This window comes from Hypanus sabinus, chromosome 6 (genome assembly GCF_030144855.1).
Source record: "Hypanus sabinus isolate sHypSab1 chromosome 6, sHypSab1.hap1, whole genome shotgun sequence".
Lineage (NCBI taxonomy): Eukaryota > Metazoa > Chordata > Chondrichthyes > Myliobatiformes > Dasyatidae > Hypanus > Hypanus sabinus.
In genome coordinates this window covers 111,757,706-111,774,764 of record NC_082711.1, presented here as the reverse complement: position 1 = coordinate 111,774,764, position 17,059 = coordinate 111,757,706, and the positions used below count along the sequence as shown (strand labels likewise).

The window sequence follows — 17,059 nt, the reverse complement described above, 5'->3', positions numbered from 1 at the left end:
AGCACCACCACCTTACTAGAAATGAAATAGTCGGCTTTGCATTCTTATTCTCCTTTTCCCAGAGTTTCATTGGCTGCATCTTCCCTGTTTTACCTTGTCTATGTCTGGTTGGTCCCGCCTCTACTCTGTCAGTAGTGCCCAGATAACTTCTTGGATGTCTGGGATCTCCATGGGCTAGGTTTCTATAGAAATCTGTGTTTGGTCTGTGCCTGAGCCAAACTATGTGTTTTAATCCCTGTGCTAGTATCTAAAGAGATTGGTGAGATTGGAACTGTCTGTTATACAATTGAGGAGAATTCATCTTTTTAGCAGTGATTATCTATTTCCTCTGTTTGGTGTGGGGGAGAGCGCAGTCCTCCATAGGTGAGGAGATTGATCAGGAGAAACTTCTTTCCACATGGTGTTGTGAAGCATGCTGCTTTGCCATAGAGACTGTTTACTTAATAATACATGGGCAAAGTTGGGTAGCCGTTTGAAGCGGAATGTGATGGAGAGATGTTAGAAGAATCTGTGAAGTTAGCTTTGTGATTCATTTGACCAGTCGATTCTACACAGTGTGGGTGTCTGTGGAGAGCTGAGATTCTTCATCAGTGCGGAGCAGTGGAAGAAGGTCATTTGTTGCCTTTTCTGCAGGTGGGCTGTGATATCAATCACAGAATATTAAGTATGTTTCTATCTCTGCTTTGCCATAAATTTGCGTTTTGTGAGGCATGGTTTAGAGGCAGTTTACTCAAGGAGCGATTGTAGGTGTTGATGAACTCCTTTTTGAAACAAAATTCCACCAGTCTCTCTGACATTGTGTTCACAACTCGTTTTTAAAGTAAGATCTATCATGTCATCTTCCGCTCGTTTACCGGTTATAATGGATCTTGGCAACGTGAGCACTGATCCATTAACATTGGGATCAGTTTCACCTAATTCATCCAATAAAACCCTTTGATCTTGAGCACTTATCAAAGCACAGCACGTTCTTGTTGAAGTCGAAAGTAAATTTATTATCAAGTACACATATGTCACCATGCACAACCCTGAGCTTCATTTTTTTGTAGACGTTCACAGTAAACACAAGAGAATCAATGAAAGAGCAACAAATGTGCGAAAAAAAACAATAATTTGCAAATAAAAAAAGAAATAATAATAATTAAGTAATAACTTGTAGGGAACTTGCAGCTTGTAGTGAGAGTAATTCAGCAAAAGTTTATTTAGAAGTTTTGTAAGCAGTCACCATGATTCACCAGCACTATCTCAGATAACACCAGAATTTCTCATCTTTCCTAGTCGTCCTGTTGTATTCTAGTTAAACTACTGTATTCATTCTGACACTTTCACATCCATCCTGAATAGTATCACGGAATTAAAACATGTTATTCATACAAAGCAGATTTTTATTAAAGTTTGACATGGTTTTGTACTCAATGCTTCAGTGTTTTGAACTAATATCTAGAAAGCCACCTTCTGAACAAAATAACGAGCTGCAGGTGCTGGAAATCTGAAATAAAAATACTGGAAATACTCAGCAAGTCTCTTAGCATCTGCGGGGAGAGAGAGAGTTAGTGTTTCAGGCTGATCAGTTGACTTTCATCCATTAAGAAGATTGCCTGATCAACCTGAAATATCAACCTTGTGTCTTTCTCTACCAATGTTCAAGGGTTTTTTATATGCCTGTTTCCCCTGCACCTCCACGCTGTACCATCCATTTATTTTGGCTGTCTTCCTCCTCCTGACAGAAGTAAGGAATATTGGTCCTTTCCACTTAGAAAGGAGATGAGCCAGGTGCTACTTTATCCTCCCAGTTGGTAAAGATGAAACCTAATTATCCTCTTACCATGAATAAATGCAGCTACAGTTGTCACCCTGACTTGGGGAAGTTTAACTGGGGTCAATCCTTCTGACCGACAGTCTGCTTTCCGCCCAGTTCACTGAGACTGCTTAATATGGTCTCTCAGGCTCAACTTTGGCCTTGCTGCCATTGAGGCTTGTGATGTGTACTAACCCTGTGCCCTTTCAGCTTTCCAGAACATGAACTCCAAGCGGAAAGCAGAGACTTGGAAGCGCAACCGGCGACAGTTGGTGAGTGCAGGCTGTGACTACGGGAGGGTCAGACAGGAGTGGAATGGTGTGTGTGTACAGTGAGTGCAGGATGTGACTACGGGAGTGTCAGACAGGAGTGGAATGGTGTGTGTACAGGATGTGACTACGGGAGTGTCAGACAGGAGTGGAATGGTGTGTGTACAGTGAGTGCAGGCTGTGACTACGGGAGGGTCAGACAGGAGTGGAATGGTGTGTGTACAGGATGTGACTACGGGAGGGTCAGACAGGAGTGGAATGGTGTGTGTACAGTGAGTGCAGGATGTGACTACGGGAGGGTCAGACAGGAGTGGAATGGTGTGTGTACAGGATGTGACTACGGGAGTGTCAGACAGGAGTGAAATGGTGTGTGTACAGTGAGTGCAGGCTGTGACTACGGGAGGGTCAGACAGGAGTGGAATGGTGTGTGTACAGTGAGTGCAGGCTGTGACTACGGGAGGGTCAGACAGGAGTGGAATGGTGTGTGTGTACAGTGAGTGCAGGCTATGACTACGGGAGGGTCAGACAGGAGTGGAATGGTGTGTGTGTACAGGATGTGACTACGGGAGGGTCAGACAGGAGTGGAATGGTGTGTGTACAGGATGTGACTACGGGAGTGTCAGACAGGAGTGAAATGGTGTGTGTACAGTGAGTGCAGGCTGTGACTACGGGAGTGTCAGACAGGAGTGGAATGGTGTGGTGTGTACGGAAGGGTCAGACAGGAGTGGAATGGTGTGTGTACAGTGAGTGCAGGCTGTGACTACGGGAGGATCAGACAGGAGTGGAATGGTGTGTGTACAGTGAGTGCAGGATGTGACTACGGGAGTGTCAGACAGGAGTGGAATGGTGTGTGTACAGGCTGTGACTACGGGAGGGTCAGACAGGAGTGGAATGGTGTGTGTACAGTGAGTGCAGGCTGTGACTACGGGAGGGTCAGACAGGAGTGGAATGGTGTGTGTACAGTGAGTGCAGGCTGTGACTACGGGAGGGTCAGACAGGAGTGGAATGGTGTGTGTGCAGTGAGTGCAGGATGTGACTACGGGAGGGTCAGACAGGAGTGGAATGGTGTGTGTACAGGCTGTGACTACGGGAGGGTCAGACAGGAGTGGAATGGTGTGTGTACAGTGAGTGCAGGCTGTGACTACGGGAGGGTCAGACAGGAGTGGAATGGTGTGTGTGTACAGTGAGTGCAGGCTGTGACTACGGGAGGGTCAGACAGGAGTGGAATGGTGTGTGTACAGGCTGTGACTACGGGAGGGTCAGACAGGAGTGGAATGGTGTGTGTACAGTGAGTGCAGGCTGTGACTACGGGAGGGTCAGACAGGAGTGGAATGGTGTGTGTGTACAGTGAGTGCAGGCTGTGACTACGGGAGGGTCAGACAGGAGTGGAATGGTGTGTGTACAGTGAGTGCAGGCTGTGACTACGGGAGGGTCAGACAGGAGTGGAATGGTGTGTGTACAGTGAGTGCAGGCTGTGACTACGGGAGGGTCAGACAGGAGTGGAATGGTGTGTGTGTACAGTGAGTGCAGGCTGTGACTACGGGAGGGTCAGACAGGAGTGGAATGGTGTGTGTACAGTGAGTGCAGGATGTGACTACGGGAGGGTCAGACAGGAGTGGAATGGTGTGTGTACAGGCTGTGACTACGGGAGGGTCAGACAGGAGTGGAATGGTGTGTGTACAGTGAGTGCAGGCTGTGACTACGGGAGGGTCAGACAGGAGTGGAATGGTGTGTGTGTACAGTGAGTGCAGGCTGTGACTACGGGAGGGTCAGACAGGAGTGGAATGGTGTGTGTACAGTGAGTGCAGGCTGTGACTACGGGAGGGTCAGACAGGAGTGGAATGGTGTGTGTGTACAGTGAGTGCAGGCTGTGACTACGGGAGGGTCAGACAGGAGTGGAATGGTGTGTGTGTACAGTGAGTGCAGGCTATGACTACGGGAGGGTCAGACAGGAGTGGAATGGTGTGTGTACAGTGAGTGCAGGATGTGACTACGGGAGGGTCAGACAGGAGTGGAATGGTGTGTGTACAGGCTGTGACTACGGGAGGGTCAGACAGGAGTGGAATGGTGTGTGTACAGTGAGTGCAGGCTGTGACTACGGGAGGGTCAGACAGGAGTGGAATGGTGTGTGTGTACAGTGAGTGCAGGCTATGACTACGGGAGGGTCAGACAGGAGTGGAATGGTGTGTGTGTACAGGATGTGACTACGGGAGGGTCAGACAGGAGTGGAATGGTGTGTGTACAGTGAGTGCAGGCTGTGACTACGGGTGGGTCAGACAGGAGTGGAATGGTGTGTGTACAGTGAGTGCAGGCTGTGACTACGGGAGGGTCAGACAGGAGTGGAATGGTGTGTGTGTACAGTGAGTGCAGGCTGTGACTACGGGAGGGTCAGACAGGAGTGGAATGGTGTGTGTACAGTGAGTGCAGGCTGTGACTACGGGAGGGTCAGACAGGAGTGGAATGGTGTGTGTGTACAGTGAGTGCAGGCTGTGACTACGGGAGGGTCAGACAGGAGTGGAATGGTGTGTGTACAGTGAGTGCAGGCTGTGACTACGGGAGGGTCAGACAGGAGTGGAATGGTGTGTGTACAGTGAGTGCAGGCTGTGACTACGGGAGGGTCAGACAGGAGTGGAATGGTGTGTGTGTACAGTGAGTGCAGGATGTGACTACGGGAGGGTCAGACAGGAGTGGAATGGTGTGTGTGTACAGTGAGTGCAGGCTGTGACTACGGGAGGGTCAGACAGGAGTGGAATGGTGTGTGTACAGTGAGTGCAGGCTGTGACTACGGGAGGGTCAGACAGGAGTGGAATGGTGTGTGTGTACAGTGAGTGCAGGATGTGACTACGGGAGGGTCAGACAGGAGTGGAATGGTGTGTGTACAGTGAGTGCAGGCTGTGACTACGGGAGGGTCAGACAGGAGTGGAATGGTGTGTGTACAGTGAGTGCAGGATGTAACTACGGGAGGGTCAGACAGGAGTGGAATGGTGTGTGTACAGTGAGTGCAGGATGTTACTACGGGAGGGTCAGACAGGAGTGGAATGGTGTGTGTACAGGATGTGACTACGGGAGGGTCAGACAGGAGTGGAATGGTGTGTGTGTACAGTGAGTGCAGGCTGTGACTACGGGAGGGTCAGACAGGAGTGGAATGGTGTGTGTACAGTGAGTGCAGGCTGTGACTACGGGAGGGTCAGACAGGAGTGGAATGGTGTGTGTACAGGCTGTGACTACGGGAGGGTCAGACAGGAGTGGAATGGTGTGTGTACAGTGAGTGCAGGATGTGACTACGGGAGGGTCAGACAGGAGTGGAATGGTGTGTGTACAGTGAGTGCAGGCTGTGACTACGGGAGGGTCAGACAGGAGTGGAATGGTGTGTGTGTACAGTGAGTGCAGGCTGTGACTACGGGAGGGTCAGACAGGAGTGGAATGGTGTGTGTACAGGCTGTGACTACGGGAGGGTCAGACAGGAGTGGAATGGTGTGTGTACAGTGAGTGCAGGATGTGACTACGGGAGGGTCAGACAGGAGTGGAATGGTGTGTGTACAGTGAGTGCAGGCTGTGACTACGGGAGGGTCAGACAGGAGTGGAATGGTGTGTGTACAGTGAGTGCAGGCTGTGACTACGGGAGGGTCAGACAGGAGTGGAATGGTGTGTGTACAGTGAGTGCAGGCTGTGACTACGGGAGGGTCAGACAGGAGTGGAATGGTGTGTGTGTACAGTGTGTACAGGCTGTGACTACGGGAGGGTCAGACAGGAGTGGAATGGTGTGTGTACAGTGAGTGCAGGATGTGACTACGGGAGGGTCAGACAGGAGTGGAATGGTGTGTGTACAGGATGTGACTACGGGAGGGTCAGACAGGAGTGGAATGGTGTGTGTACAGGCTGTGACTACGGGAGGGTCAGACAGGAGTGGAATGGTGTGTGTACAGTGAGTGCAGGCTGTGACTACGGGAGGGTCAGACAGGAGTGGAATGGTGTGTGTGTACAGTGAGTGCAGGCTGTGACTACGGGAGGGTCAGACAGGAGTGGAATGGTGTGTGTACAGGCTGTGACTACGGGAGGGTCAGACAGGAGTGGAATGGTGTGTGTACAGTGAGTGCAGGCTGTGACTACGGGAGGGTCAGACAGGAGTGGAATGGTGTGTGTGTACAGTGAGTGCAGGCTGTGACTACGGGAGGGTCAGACAGGAGTGGAATGGTGTGTGTACAGTGAGTGCAGGCTGTGACTACGGGAGGGTCAGACAGGAGTGGAATGGTGTGTGTGTACAGTGAGTGCAGGATGAGCCCCTGCTGCTCAATTGCACCCTCGCGATTAATTAATCTACTAACCTATCCGAATGTGGGAGGAAACCGGAGCACCTGGAGCGAAGCCGCACTGTCACTGGGATGGGAGAGCATGCAAACTCCTTCCAGACAGCGGGTCCGTGGCACTTTATTAGCGTTACACCTACAGCTGTGCTGCTGAGGGACATTTGGGGAGCAATTGTGAGAGGCAGAGTTCCATCTGGCTTGTCAGGGGAACTGGAAGTGAGGTAACCTACTGGTCTGATGAATCTGAGACGCGCTCTCATCTGTGCGGCCAATCCGGATCACTTTCAAAGGAGGGATGTTAAAGGCACAGAAACGTCATTTCATAACCATTGTGTCTGTTCCTTCACCTTCCCCCTCAGGCATTCTCCACGGTGGGGACCCCAGACTACATCGCGCCCGAGGTGTTCATGCAGACTGGTTACAACAAGCTGTGCGACTGGTGGTCACTGGGTGTCATCATGTACGAGATGCTGATCGGTAAGTTTGCTCTCACCTGCGGCACAGGGTGTGTGGGTCAGGGGGATGAACCCCTCCATTTTACTGGTTGCCTGAATGACATCATCTACAAGTGGAGTGATGGAGTTGAACCACATGCAGGAAGAGGGCTTGTTCCATCAGGGCTGCGTACACACAAGAAAACACAGATGCCGGAATCTGGAGTTGCACACAAAGTGCTGGGGGAGCTCAGCAGTCAGGCAGCAGCTACGGGGGGAATTAAAGTCAATGGTTTGGGCTGAGACCCTTCATCAGGACTGGAAGGGAAGTTGAAGGAGAGGGAGGAGTACAAGCTGGCAGGTGATAGGTGGGTGGGGATGGGTGATGAGAAGCTGGCAGGTGATAGGTGGGTGGGGATGGGTGAAGTGAGAGGCTGGCAGGTGATGGGTGAAGTGAGAAGTTGGCAGGAGATAGGTGGGTGGGGATGTGTGATGAGAAGCTGGCAGGAGATAGGTGGGTGGGGATGTGTGATGAGAAGCTGGCAGGTGATAGGTGGGTGGGGATGTGTGATGAGAAGCTGGCAGGTGATAGGTGGGTGGGAATGTGTGATGAGAAGCTGGCGGGTGATAGGTGGGTGGGGATGGGTGATGAGTAGCTGGCAGGAGATAGGTGGGTGGGGATGGGTGATGAGTAGCTGGCAGGTGATAGGTGGGTGGGGATGGGTGATGAGTAGCTGGCAGGTGATAGGTGGGTGGGGATGGTTGATGAGAAGCTGGCGGGTGATAGGTGGGTGGGGATGGTTGATGAGAAGCTGGCGGGTGATACGTGGGTGGCGATGGGTGAAGCTGGCAGGTGATAGGTGGGTGGGGATGGGTGATGAGTAGCTGGCAGGTGATAGGTGGGTGGGGATGTGTGATGAGAAGCTGGCGGGTGATAGGTGGGTGGGGATGGTTGATGAGAAGCTGGCGGGTGATAGGTGGGTGGGGATGGTTGATGAGAAGCTGGCGGGTGGTACGTGGGTGGCGATGGGTGAAGCTGGCAGGTGATAGGTGGGTGGGGATGGTTGATGAGAAGCTGGCGGGTGATACGTGGGTGGCAATGGGTGAAGCTGGCAGGTGATAGGTGGGTGGGGATGGGTGATGAGTAGCTGGCAGGAGATAGGTGGGTGGGGATGGGTGATGAGTAGCTGGCAGGAGATAGGTGGGTGGGGATGGGTGATGAGAAGCTGGCAGGTGATAGGTGGGTGGGGATGGGTGATGAGAAGCTGGCAGGTGATAGGTGGGTGGGGATGGGTGATGAGAAGCTGGCGGGTGATACGTGGGTGGGGATGTGTGATGTGATGCTGGCGGGTGATAGGTGGGTGGGGATGGTTGATGAGAAGCTGGCGGGTGATACGTGGGTGGCGATGGTTGATGAGAAGCTGGCGGGTGATACGTGGGTGGCGATGGGTGAAGCTGGCAGGTGATAGGTGGGTGGGGATGGGTGATGAGTAGCTGGCAGGAGATAGGTAGGTGGGGATGGGTGATGAGAAGCTGGCAGGTGATAGGTGGGTGGGGATGGTTGATGAGAAGCTGGCGGGTGATACGTGGGTGGCGATGGGTGAAGCTGGAAGGTGATAGGTGGGTGGGGATGGGTGATGAGTAGCTGGCAGGTGATAGGTGGGTGGGGATGGGTGATGAGTAGCTGGCAGGTGATAAGTGGGTGGGGATGTGTGATGTGATGCTGGCGGGTGATAGGTGGGTGGGGATGGTTGATGAGAAGCTGGCGGGTGATACGTGGGTGGCGATGGGTGAAGCTAGCAGGTGATAGGTGGGTGGGGATGGGTGATGAGTAGCTGGCAGGAGATAGGTGGGTGGGGATGGTTGATGAGAAGCTGGCGGGTGATACGTGGGTGGCGATGGGTGAAGCTGGCAGGTGATAGGTGGGTGGGGATGGGTGATGAGTAGCTGGCAAGAGATAGGTGGGTGGGGATAGGTGATGAGAAGCTGGCAGGAGATAGGTGGGTGGGGATGGGTGATGAGTAGCTGGCAGGTGATAGGTGGGTGGGGATAGGTGATGAGAAGCTGGCAGGTGATAGGTGGGTGGGGATGGGTGATGAGTAGCTGGCAGGTGATAGGTGAGTGATGGATGGGTGATGAGTAGCTGGCAGGTGATAGGTGGGTGGGGATAAGTGATGAGAAGCTGGCGGGTGATAGGTGGGTGGGGATAGGTGATGAGAAGCTGGCAGGTGATAGGTGGGTGGGGATGGGTGATGAGAAGCTGGCAGGTGATAGGTGGGTGGGGATAGGTGATGAGAAGCTGGCAGGTGATAGGTGGGTGGGGATGGGTGATGAGAAGCTGGCGGGTGATAGGTGAGTGATGGATGGGTGATGAGTAGCTGGCAGGTGATAGGTGAGTGATGGATGGGTGATTAGCTGGCAGGTGATAGGTGGGTGGGGATGGTTGATGAGAAGCTGGCGGGTGATACGTGGGTGGCAATGGGTGAAGCTGGCAGGTGATAGGTGGGTGGGGATGGATGATGAGTAGCTGGCAGGAGATAGATGGGTGGGGATGGGTGATGAGAAGCTGGCAGGTGATAGGTGGGTGGGGATGGGTGATGAGTAGCTGGCAGGTGATAGGTGGGTGGGGATGTGTGATGTGATGCTGGTGGGTGATGGGTGGGGATGGTTGATGAGAAGCTGGCGGGTGATACGTGGGTGGCGATGGGTGAAGCTGGCAGGTGATAGGTGGAATAGGTAAAGGGCTGAAGACTTAGGAATCCAATCTGGGATTACTCCAACTCTGTTTACAACCAATGAATAGTTTCTGAAACAGAGTTGTTGCAGTAATATAGAGGAGAGAGCAGCTGATTTGTACATAGCAAGCTCTGGTAGCAGTATGACAATAACAGATAGTGAGCAACACAAAATGCTGGAGCAGGTCAGGCAGCATCTGTGGAGAGGAATAAACAGTTGACGTTTTAGGGGATATCCTTCACCAGTCCTGATGCTCTTAACCAGAAGCGTTGACTGCCTCCACAGATGCTGCCCAACCCTGAGTTCCAGCAACACTGTGTGTGTTTATATTGTAGGCATCCTCTGCAGGTAATGAATATTTTACCAGTGTGTGCCCTGTGACGGTGCTGGTTGTTGGGTGTGTCTCACTGGTGCTTTGTGATGGTGTCATATCTGAGCATTCTACCTTATGGTTGATGTTTCACATAGTCAGCCTCATCTGGAAAACAGCTCTCGCCCATTAAACCATTTGCTGTCCACAGCGCAACTTTCTGACATACGATGGCGAGAAGTGAGTGTTCAAAGTAAATTTATTATCAAAGCATGGATATGTCACCATATACTACCTTCAGAATCATTTCACAATAGCGCAAAGAAATACAAAAGAATCAATGAAAAACTACACACAAAGACTGACCAGCAACCAATGTGCAAAAGAAGACAAAATGTACAAATACAGATAATAAATAAGTAAATAATACTGAGAAGATGAATAATGGAGTTCTTCACTGTGAGTCCATAGACTGTGGAATCAGTTCAGTGTTGAGGTGAGTGAAGTTATCCATTCTGGTTTAAGAGCCTGATAACTGGTTCCTGAACCCAGTGGTGTGGGACCTGAAGCTCCAGTGAAGGGAATGGTGCCCTTTGTGCACAATGCAAACTGCACACACTCTGTGAAAGTGTCTCACCCTATGTACCAGATCCTGATCTGCATTTCTGCCCGTTGCTTCTTTCAGGCTACCCACCCTTCTGCTCGGAGACCCCCCAGGAAACGTACAAGAAGGTGATGAACTGGAGAGAGACCCTCACATTCCCACCAGAGGTTCCCATTTCAGAGAGAGCCAAGGACCTGATTTTAAGGTAAAGCTTGGAATCCCACTTTAAATCCAAAAATTCCGGTCTTTTAATGAATCCTGTCGTAGCACCTGCCTGATAATGTGTGCCTGTTCCCGACATCGAGCTGAATTCTGTCTTCTGGTTGCTGCTGAGAGAACTTGATTTTTAATTGGAGTCATTTATTATTACAGACAGTACAATGCAATAATAAAATACAGTAGACTCTGATTAATTGGAAACACTGTGACCATACATTTTGGCCCAGTTAAGTGGCTGTCTGAATTAGCCAAGGTTTCTTAGAAATAGTTAAAAAGGTATAAAAGACAAACTGAGCAAGAAATTAAGTACTTAAATGAAATACAGAACAAATTAAAATAGTCCCAATACTACTGCAGTACAGGTGGCCCCCGTTTCTCGGATGTTCGCTTTACGACAACTTGCTGTTGCTGCATTAGTACCTGTTTTCACTAACCAAAGAGGATTTTCGCTTTTACGAAAAAAAAGATGCCCGCTTTATATGTGTGCTTATCCCGAGAAAGACTACAATGACCGTGAAACCTTGTGCAGGCAGTTGTTTGCCCATGCATGTTTGTACACATGTGTGTACGTGCATAGGCATGTACGTGCCGATATTTTTTTTTCTCTCCAAATCGATTTTGGCTCACTGTCTTGTCAATTTTGATGTGAAACTACACCATACCTATAATATTTCTACTTTATATAGAGTGTATATTTATCATATTGTAGCAATGTGCTACACACAGCGCTGAAATAATGAGACGCAGTCGGTAAGTCGTTTCGAGACTAGTTTATTCAAACTTCTTGGTGCTGGTATTTAAGTCCCTAGCGCCCGCCCTCTCCAGGCGGAAATGACGTCGGAGGTGCATTACCAAAGTCTCCCCTCGCGCGCTGGCTACTTGTGAGCCGGTTCGCCTGTGCAGAAAGTGGGTCGCCACATAACCCCCACCCAGAACCGGTGATACATCCCCCAATGTCCACAGTCTGGATCTGTTTGGGAGGTCTACTTCTGCGCCGCGGTGCCTGAACCTCAACCCGCCAAGTCCACATGGGCTGGTTTGAGTCGGTCTACCATGAAAACCTCCTCTTTCTCCCCATTGTCCAGAACATACGTGGACCTGTTGTTGTTGATCACCCTGAACGGCCCCTCGTACGGCCGCTGTAGAGGCGCCCAGTGTCCGCCCCTTCGTACAAACACAAACTTACAGTTTTGCAGTTCTTTGGGTACATGGGTGGGGGTCAGTCCGTGCTGTGAAGTTGGTACGGGGACCAGGTTGCCGAGCCGTTCGCGTAGCCTGTCCAGGACAGCTGCGGGTTCTTCCACTTGCCCCCTTGGGGCTGGTATGAATGGCCAGGGTGCGCCATACACCAACTCAGCTGACGAGGCGTGCAGATCCTCTTTGGGCGCTGTACGAATTCCAAGAAGGACCCAGGGAAGCTCGTCCACCCAGTTAGGTCCCCTCAGGCGGGCCATGAGAGCCGACTTCAAGTGACGGTGGAAGCGTTCCACCAGTCCGTTCGACTGTGGGTGGTAGGCAATTGTGTGGTGCAGCTGCGTTCCCAACAGGCTGGCCACGGCCGACCACAGGCTGGAGGTGAACTGGGCGCCTCTGTCGGAGGTAATGTGGGCCGGTACCCCGAAGCGTGTTACCCAGGTTGCGATCAGTGCTCAGGCGCAGGAATCGGCAGATGTGTCGGTGAGCCCGACCGCCTCTGGCCACCTCGTGAACCAGTCTGGCATAGTTAGGAGGTACCGCGCTCCTCGGGACACGGATAGGGGGCCCACGATATCAACATGAATGTTGTCGAACCTCCGGTGGGTGGGTTTGAACTGCTGCAGCGGGGCTTTAGTGTGCCGCTGCACCTTGGCTGTTTGGCACTGCGCGCACATTCTGGCCCATTCACTGTCCTGCTTGTGAAGTCCGTGCCACGCGAACTTGTTGGAGGCCAGTCGGACGGTTGTCCCGACAGATGGGTGCGCCAAACCGTGTATGGAGTCGAAAACTCGCCGTCTCCAGGCTGCCGGGACGATGGGGCAAGGTTGGCCGGTAGCCACGTCGCACAGGAGGGTCCTCTCACCTGGGCCTACGAGAAAGTCCTGCAGCTGCAAACTCGAGACTGCGGTCCTGTAGCTGGGCATCTCGTCGTCTGCCTGCTGCGACTCCGCCAGTGCTGCATAGTCCACCCCCAGGGACAGGGCCCGGATAGCTGGTCTGGAGTGTGCGTCTGCCACGACCTTGTCCTTTCCCGAGACATGCTGGATATCCGTCGTGTACTCGGAGATGTAGGACAGATGTCGCTGCTGGCGAGCCGACCAGGGATCGGACACCTTCCGTGAATGCGAAGGTCAACGGTTTGTGGTTCGAGAACGCGGCGAAAGGCCTGCCTTCTAAGAAGTACCTGAAATGCCGGATTGCCAGATACAGTGCCAACAGCTCCCGGTCGAAAGCACTGTACTTGAGTTCGGGGGTCGTAGGTGCTTGCTGAAGAACGCCAGGGGTTGTCAGCGCCCCTCGGTGAGCTGCTCCAGCACCCCACCGACTGCTGTGTCGGATGCGTCCACCGTGAGGGCGGTTGGAACATCCGTTCTGCGGTGTACCAGCATTGCGGCATCTGCCAAGGCTTCCTCGGCTTTAACGAAAGCGGCCTTGTCCCAAGTAATGTCCTTGCCTTTACCCGACATCAGGGTGTACAAAGGGCGCATGATACGGGCTGCCGAGGGGAGGAAACGGTGGTAGAAGTTCACCATACCAATGAACTCCTGCAGGCCTTTGACCGTGTTGGGCCGGGCAAAGTGGCGGATCACGTCTACCTTGGCGGGCAGAGGTGTTGCACCGACTTTGGTAATCCTGTGGCCCAGGAAGTCGATGGTATCGAGACCGAACTGGCATTTGGCCGGGTTGATCGTGAGGCCAAAATCACTCAGGCGGGAGTAGAGCTGGCGGAGGTGGGACAGATGCTCCTGATGACTACTGCTGGCTATAAGGATGTCGTCCAAATAGATGAACACGAAGTCCAGGTCGCATCCCACCGCATCCATTAGCCGCTAGAACATCTGTGCGGCATTCTTCAGGCCGAACGGCATTCGGAGGAACTCGAACAGGCCGAACGGGGTGATGAGTGCTGTTTTGGGGATGTCTTCAAGGTGCACCGGGATTTGATGGTATCCCCGGGCGAGATTCTTTCCCCGTGCAGGTTTGCTGCAAAGTCCTGTATGTGCGGCACGGGGTAGCGGTCTGGAGTGGTAGCCTCGTTCAGTCTGCAGTAGACGCCGCATGGTCTCCAACCCCCGGCTGCTTTGGGCACCACGTGCAGGGGGGAGGCCCATGGACTGTCGGACCTCCGTACGATCCCCAATTCCTCCATCCTGTTGAACTCCTCCTTCGCCAGGCGGAGCTTTTCCGAGGGGAGCCTTCATGCACGGGCATGAAGGGGTGGTCCCTGGGTCGGAATGTGGTGCTGTACCCTGTGTCTGGGCATGGCTGCCGTGAACTGCGGTGCCAGAATCAATGGAAAGTCCGCCAGGATTCTGGTGAATTTGTTGCCCGACAGCGTGATGGAGTCCAGGTGTGGGGCCGGCAACTTGGCTTCACCCAGGGAGAACGTTTGGGAAGTCTCGGCATGTACCAGTCTTTTCCCTTGCAAGTCGACCAGCAGGCTGTGAGCTCGCAAGAAGTCCGTCCCCAGGAGTGGTTGGGCCACTGCGGCCAGTGTGAAGACCCACGTGAACCGGCTGACGCCGAACTGGAGCTGCACTGTGCGGGTGCCGTAGGTTCGTATCGTGCTGCAGTTTGTGGCCCTCAGGGTGGGTCCTGGCTTCCTGTTGCGGGTGTCGTACCCCGTCGGGGGCAAAACGCTGATCTCCACTCCGGTGTCGACCAAGAAGCAGCGTCCCGACTGTTTGTCCCAGACATACAAGGGTTGTCCTGGTGGCCTGCCGCCATAGTCATTAGCAGCAGCTGGCCCTGGCCCTTGCAGGGTGGGCGACAATGGCGGGCTTTTGTGCCCCACCGCTAGTGGTAGAAACACCACTGTTCACTGTCCTCCTCACTCCTGCCTCTGTGTTGTGTGCGCTCCACTGCCGGGCCAGGCCTGGTCTGGTCTGATGTTGGGCGCGTGGCCTGGTAATCTGACTGACAGACGCCACGTTCTCCCTCTTGGCTTTCCACAGCACGTCTGCCCGGGCCGCCACCTTCCGGGGGTCGCTGAAATCCGCGTCAACCAGCAGCAGATGTATGTCCTCGGGCAGTTGCTCCAGGAACGCTTGCTCGAACATGAGGCAGGGCTTGTGTCCGTCAGCCAGAGACAGCATCTCGTTCATCAATGCTGTCGGCAGTCTGTCTCCGACACTGTCCAGGTGAAGCAGGCGGGCACCCCGCTGTTGCCGTGAGAGGCCAAAGGTCCCAATGAGCAGCGCTTTGAATACTTCATATTTGCCTTCTTCCGGGGGCGACAGTATGAAATCCGCAACCTGGGCGGCCGTCTGCTGGTCAAGGGCGCTCACCACGTGATAGTAACACGTGGAATCAAGAGGATATCTGCCGAATCTGGAACTGGGCTTCTGCTTGGCTAAACCACACGCGTGGTCGCAGCGTCCAGAAAGTCGGCAGTTCGTGCGAAACTGCGTGACCAGATGAAAAATCAGTCATCTTTGGTCCAAATCCTGTTTGGACTGTCGGGGTCACCAATGTAGCGATGTGCTACACACAGCGCTGAAATAACGACACGCAGTCGGTAAGTCGTTTCGAGACTAGTTTATTCAAACTTCACAGTGCTGGTATTTAAATCCCTAGTGCCCGCCCTTTCCGGGTGGAAATGACGTCGGAGGTGCATTACCAAAGTCTCCCCCTGCGCACTGGCTACTTGTGAGCCGGTTCGCCTGCGCAGAAAGTGGGTCGCCACAATATCATTCCTGCTTTTACTATATGTTAGTGTTATTTTAGGTTTTATGCGCTATTTGGTATGAATTGGTTGGTTATTTTTTTGCGTTCGGGAATGCTCAAAAATTTTTCCCATATAAATTAATGGTAATTGCTTCTTCACTTTACGACATTTCGGTTTACGAACGGTTTCAGAGGAGCGCTCTACCTTCGGATTGTGGGGGAAACCTATAATACAAAATTGTGTATTAGTTCCTAATACTTATCGACGGAGGAATTTATCCATGTTTGTTCATTTAACTGAAATGAACAAAATTTGCCCAGACACCTAGTGCAGATAGTGGACTGCCTTCGTTCAAAGCTGTTGATGAATGCATCCTCCAAATCTTCATTTTCATTGTAACATTCAAGATGATTGATAGAGCCTGCAAATACTTTGTAGTGCTTAACTTGTTGAAGTAGTGAAATTGTTTCATTTTCACTCCCAGCTGTTTTTGGCATCTCTAAGTCTGAATGTTTGAAACTGCAGTGAGCAAAACAGTTCTGAATTGTTGCTTATTTCTTGCCAACTATCAGTGACAAACATCTCTGCTTTTTGAACACAAACACATAACTGGCACTATTTAAAAATTGCTCGCTCAAAGCTTTTGTTGTGTCTAATGGCCACGCAAGTGCATGCAACTGATGCTCGTTAGAAACTGTTTGGCAACAGTCTGCTGCCCCAAATAAGTGGCATAGTGCTGCAAATAAAGTGAGGGGATCCTGGCTATTTTCTTGATTTTAAAGTCTTTGTTCTGTTACGTACCCCATAACTGGGTGTCTGACCAGCAGAGAAAGAAGAATCCGTTGGGAGTCTGGTGGTACCAAACTAAGGGTGTTTATTAGTAAACTACACAATACAATATCAAAAATACAAATATACATATAAAACAAGTTAGCAGTAATAAACCTAAAAGTGTAGGAATAATAATAATCAATAATAAACAAGCTCTATTGATGTCTAGGGGTAAATGAATTGTCATAGAAAAGTATGAAGTTCAGTTCATAACTGCTGAGGTGGTTATGGTTGTTGTATTGAAATTGTTGGAGAGAGAGAGAGAGAGAGAGAGCGAGATGTAACAGCAACAGCTGCGGCAGGCAAACCTTTTGTGGCTTTCTTAATCTGTCTTGTCGTTGTGGCCATTCAGTTATGACCCCTCTGGTCTTCAGCTAGACCGTTCTTCTGTGGTGGACTCGTCACTCTGGCATGAGTGGACGCACACACAAGTCCTCACCGGCCCTGCTGTAACACTGTGAGCTTTACTGACATCTCCTGGTTCGGTCTCCGAAGCCCCCACCTTTCTGTGGGTTCCCAACACTCAGTCAGTGTCCACTGGTGTGTCTGAAGGGTGTCTCTCCAGACCTGTCTTTTTATCCCCACTCACAGGGTCTCAGCTATCCATCAACTCTGAATGACTATGTCCATCAATTCAGGCCACTCCTGCTGTCTCCTGAGGAATGTTAACGAGCAAAGTAAAGTCCT

General features: G+C 51.8%; 1 protein-coding gene across 7 annotated transcripts in view; it reads left to right on the top strand.

Annotated features, from left to right (window-relative positions):
* Positions 1 to 17,059, top strand: part of LOC132395755 (serine/threonine-protein kinase 38) — a 115,974-nt gene that overhangs the window by 86,335 nt on the left and 12,580 nt on the right. For all 7 annotated transcript variants that reach the window (XM_059972740.1, XM_059972736.1, XM_059972742.1 and 4 more), the window contains 3 exons: positions 2,009 to 2,070; positions 6,734 to 6,851; positions 10,540 to 10,663. In XM_059972740.1, coding sequence (XP_059828723.1) covers positions 2,009 to 2,070; positions 6,734 to 6,851; positions 10,540 to 10,663 — 304 coding nt within the window. The remainder of the gene's footprint in view (positions 1 to 2,008; positions 2,071 to 6,733; positions 6,852 to 10,539; positions 10,664 to 17,059) is intronic.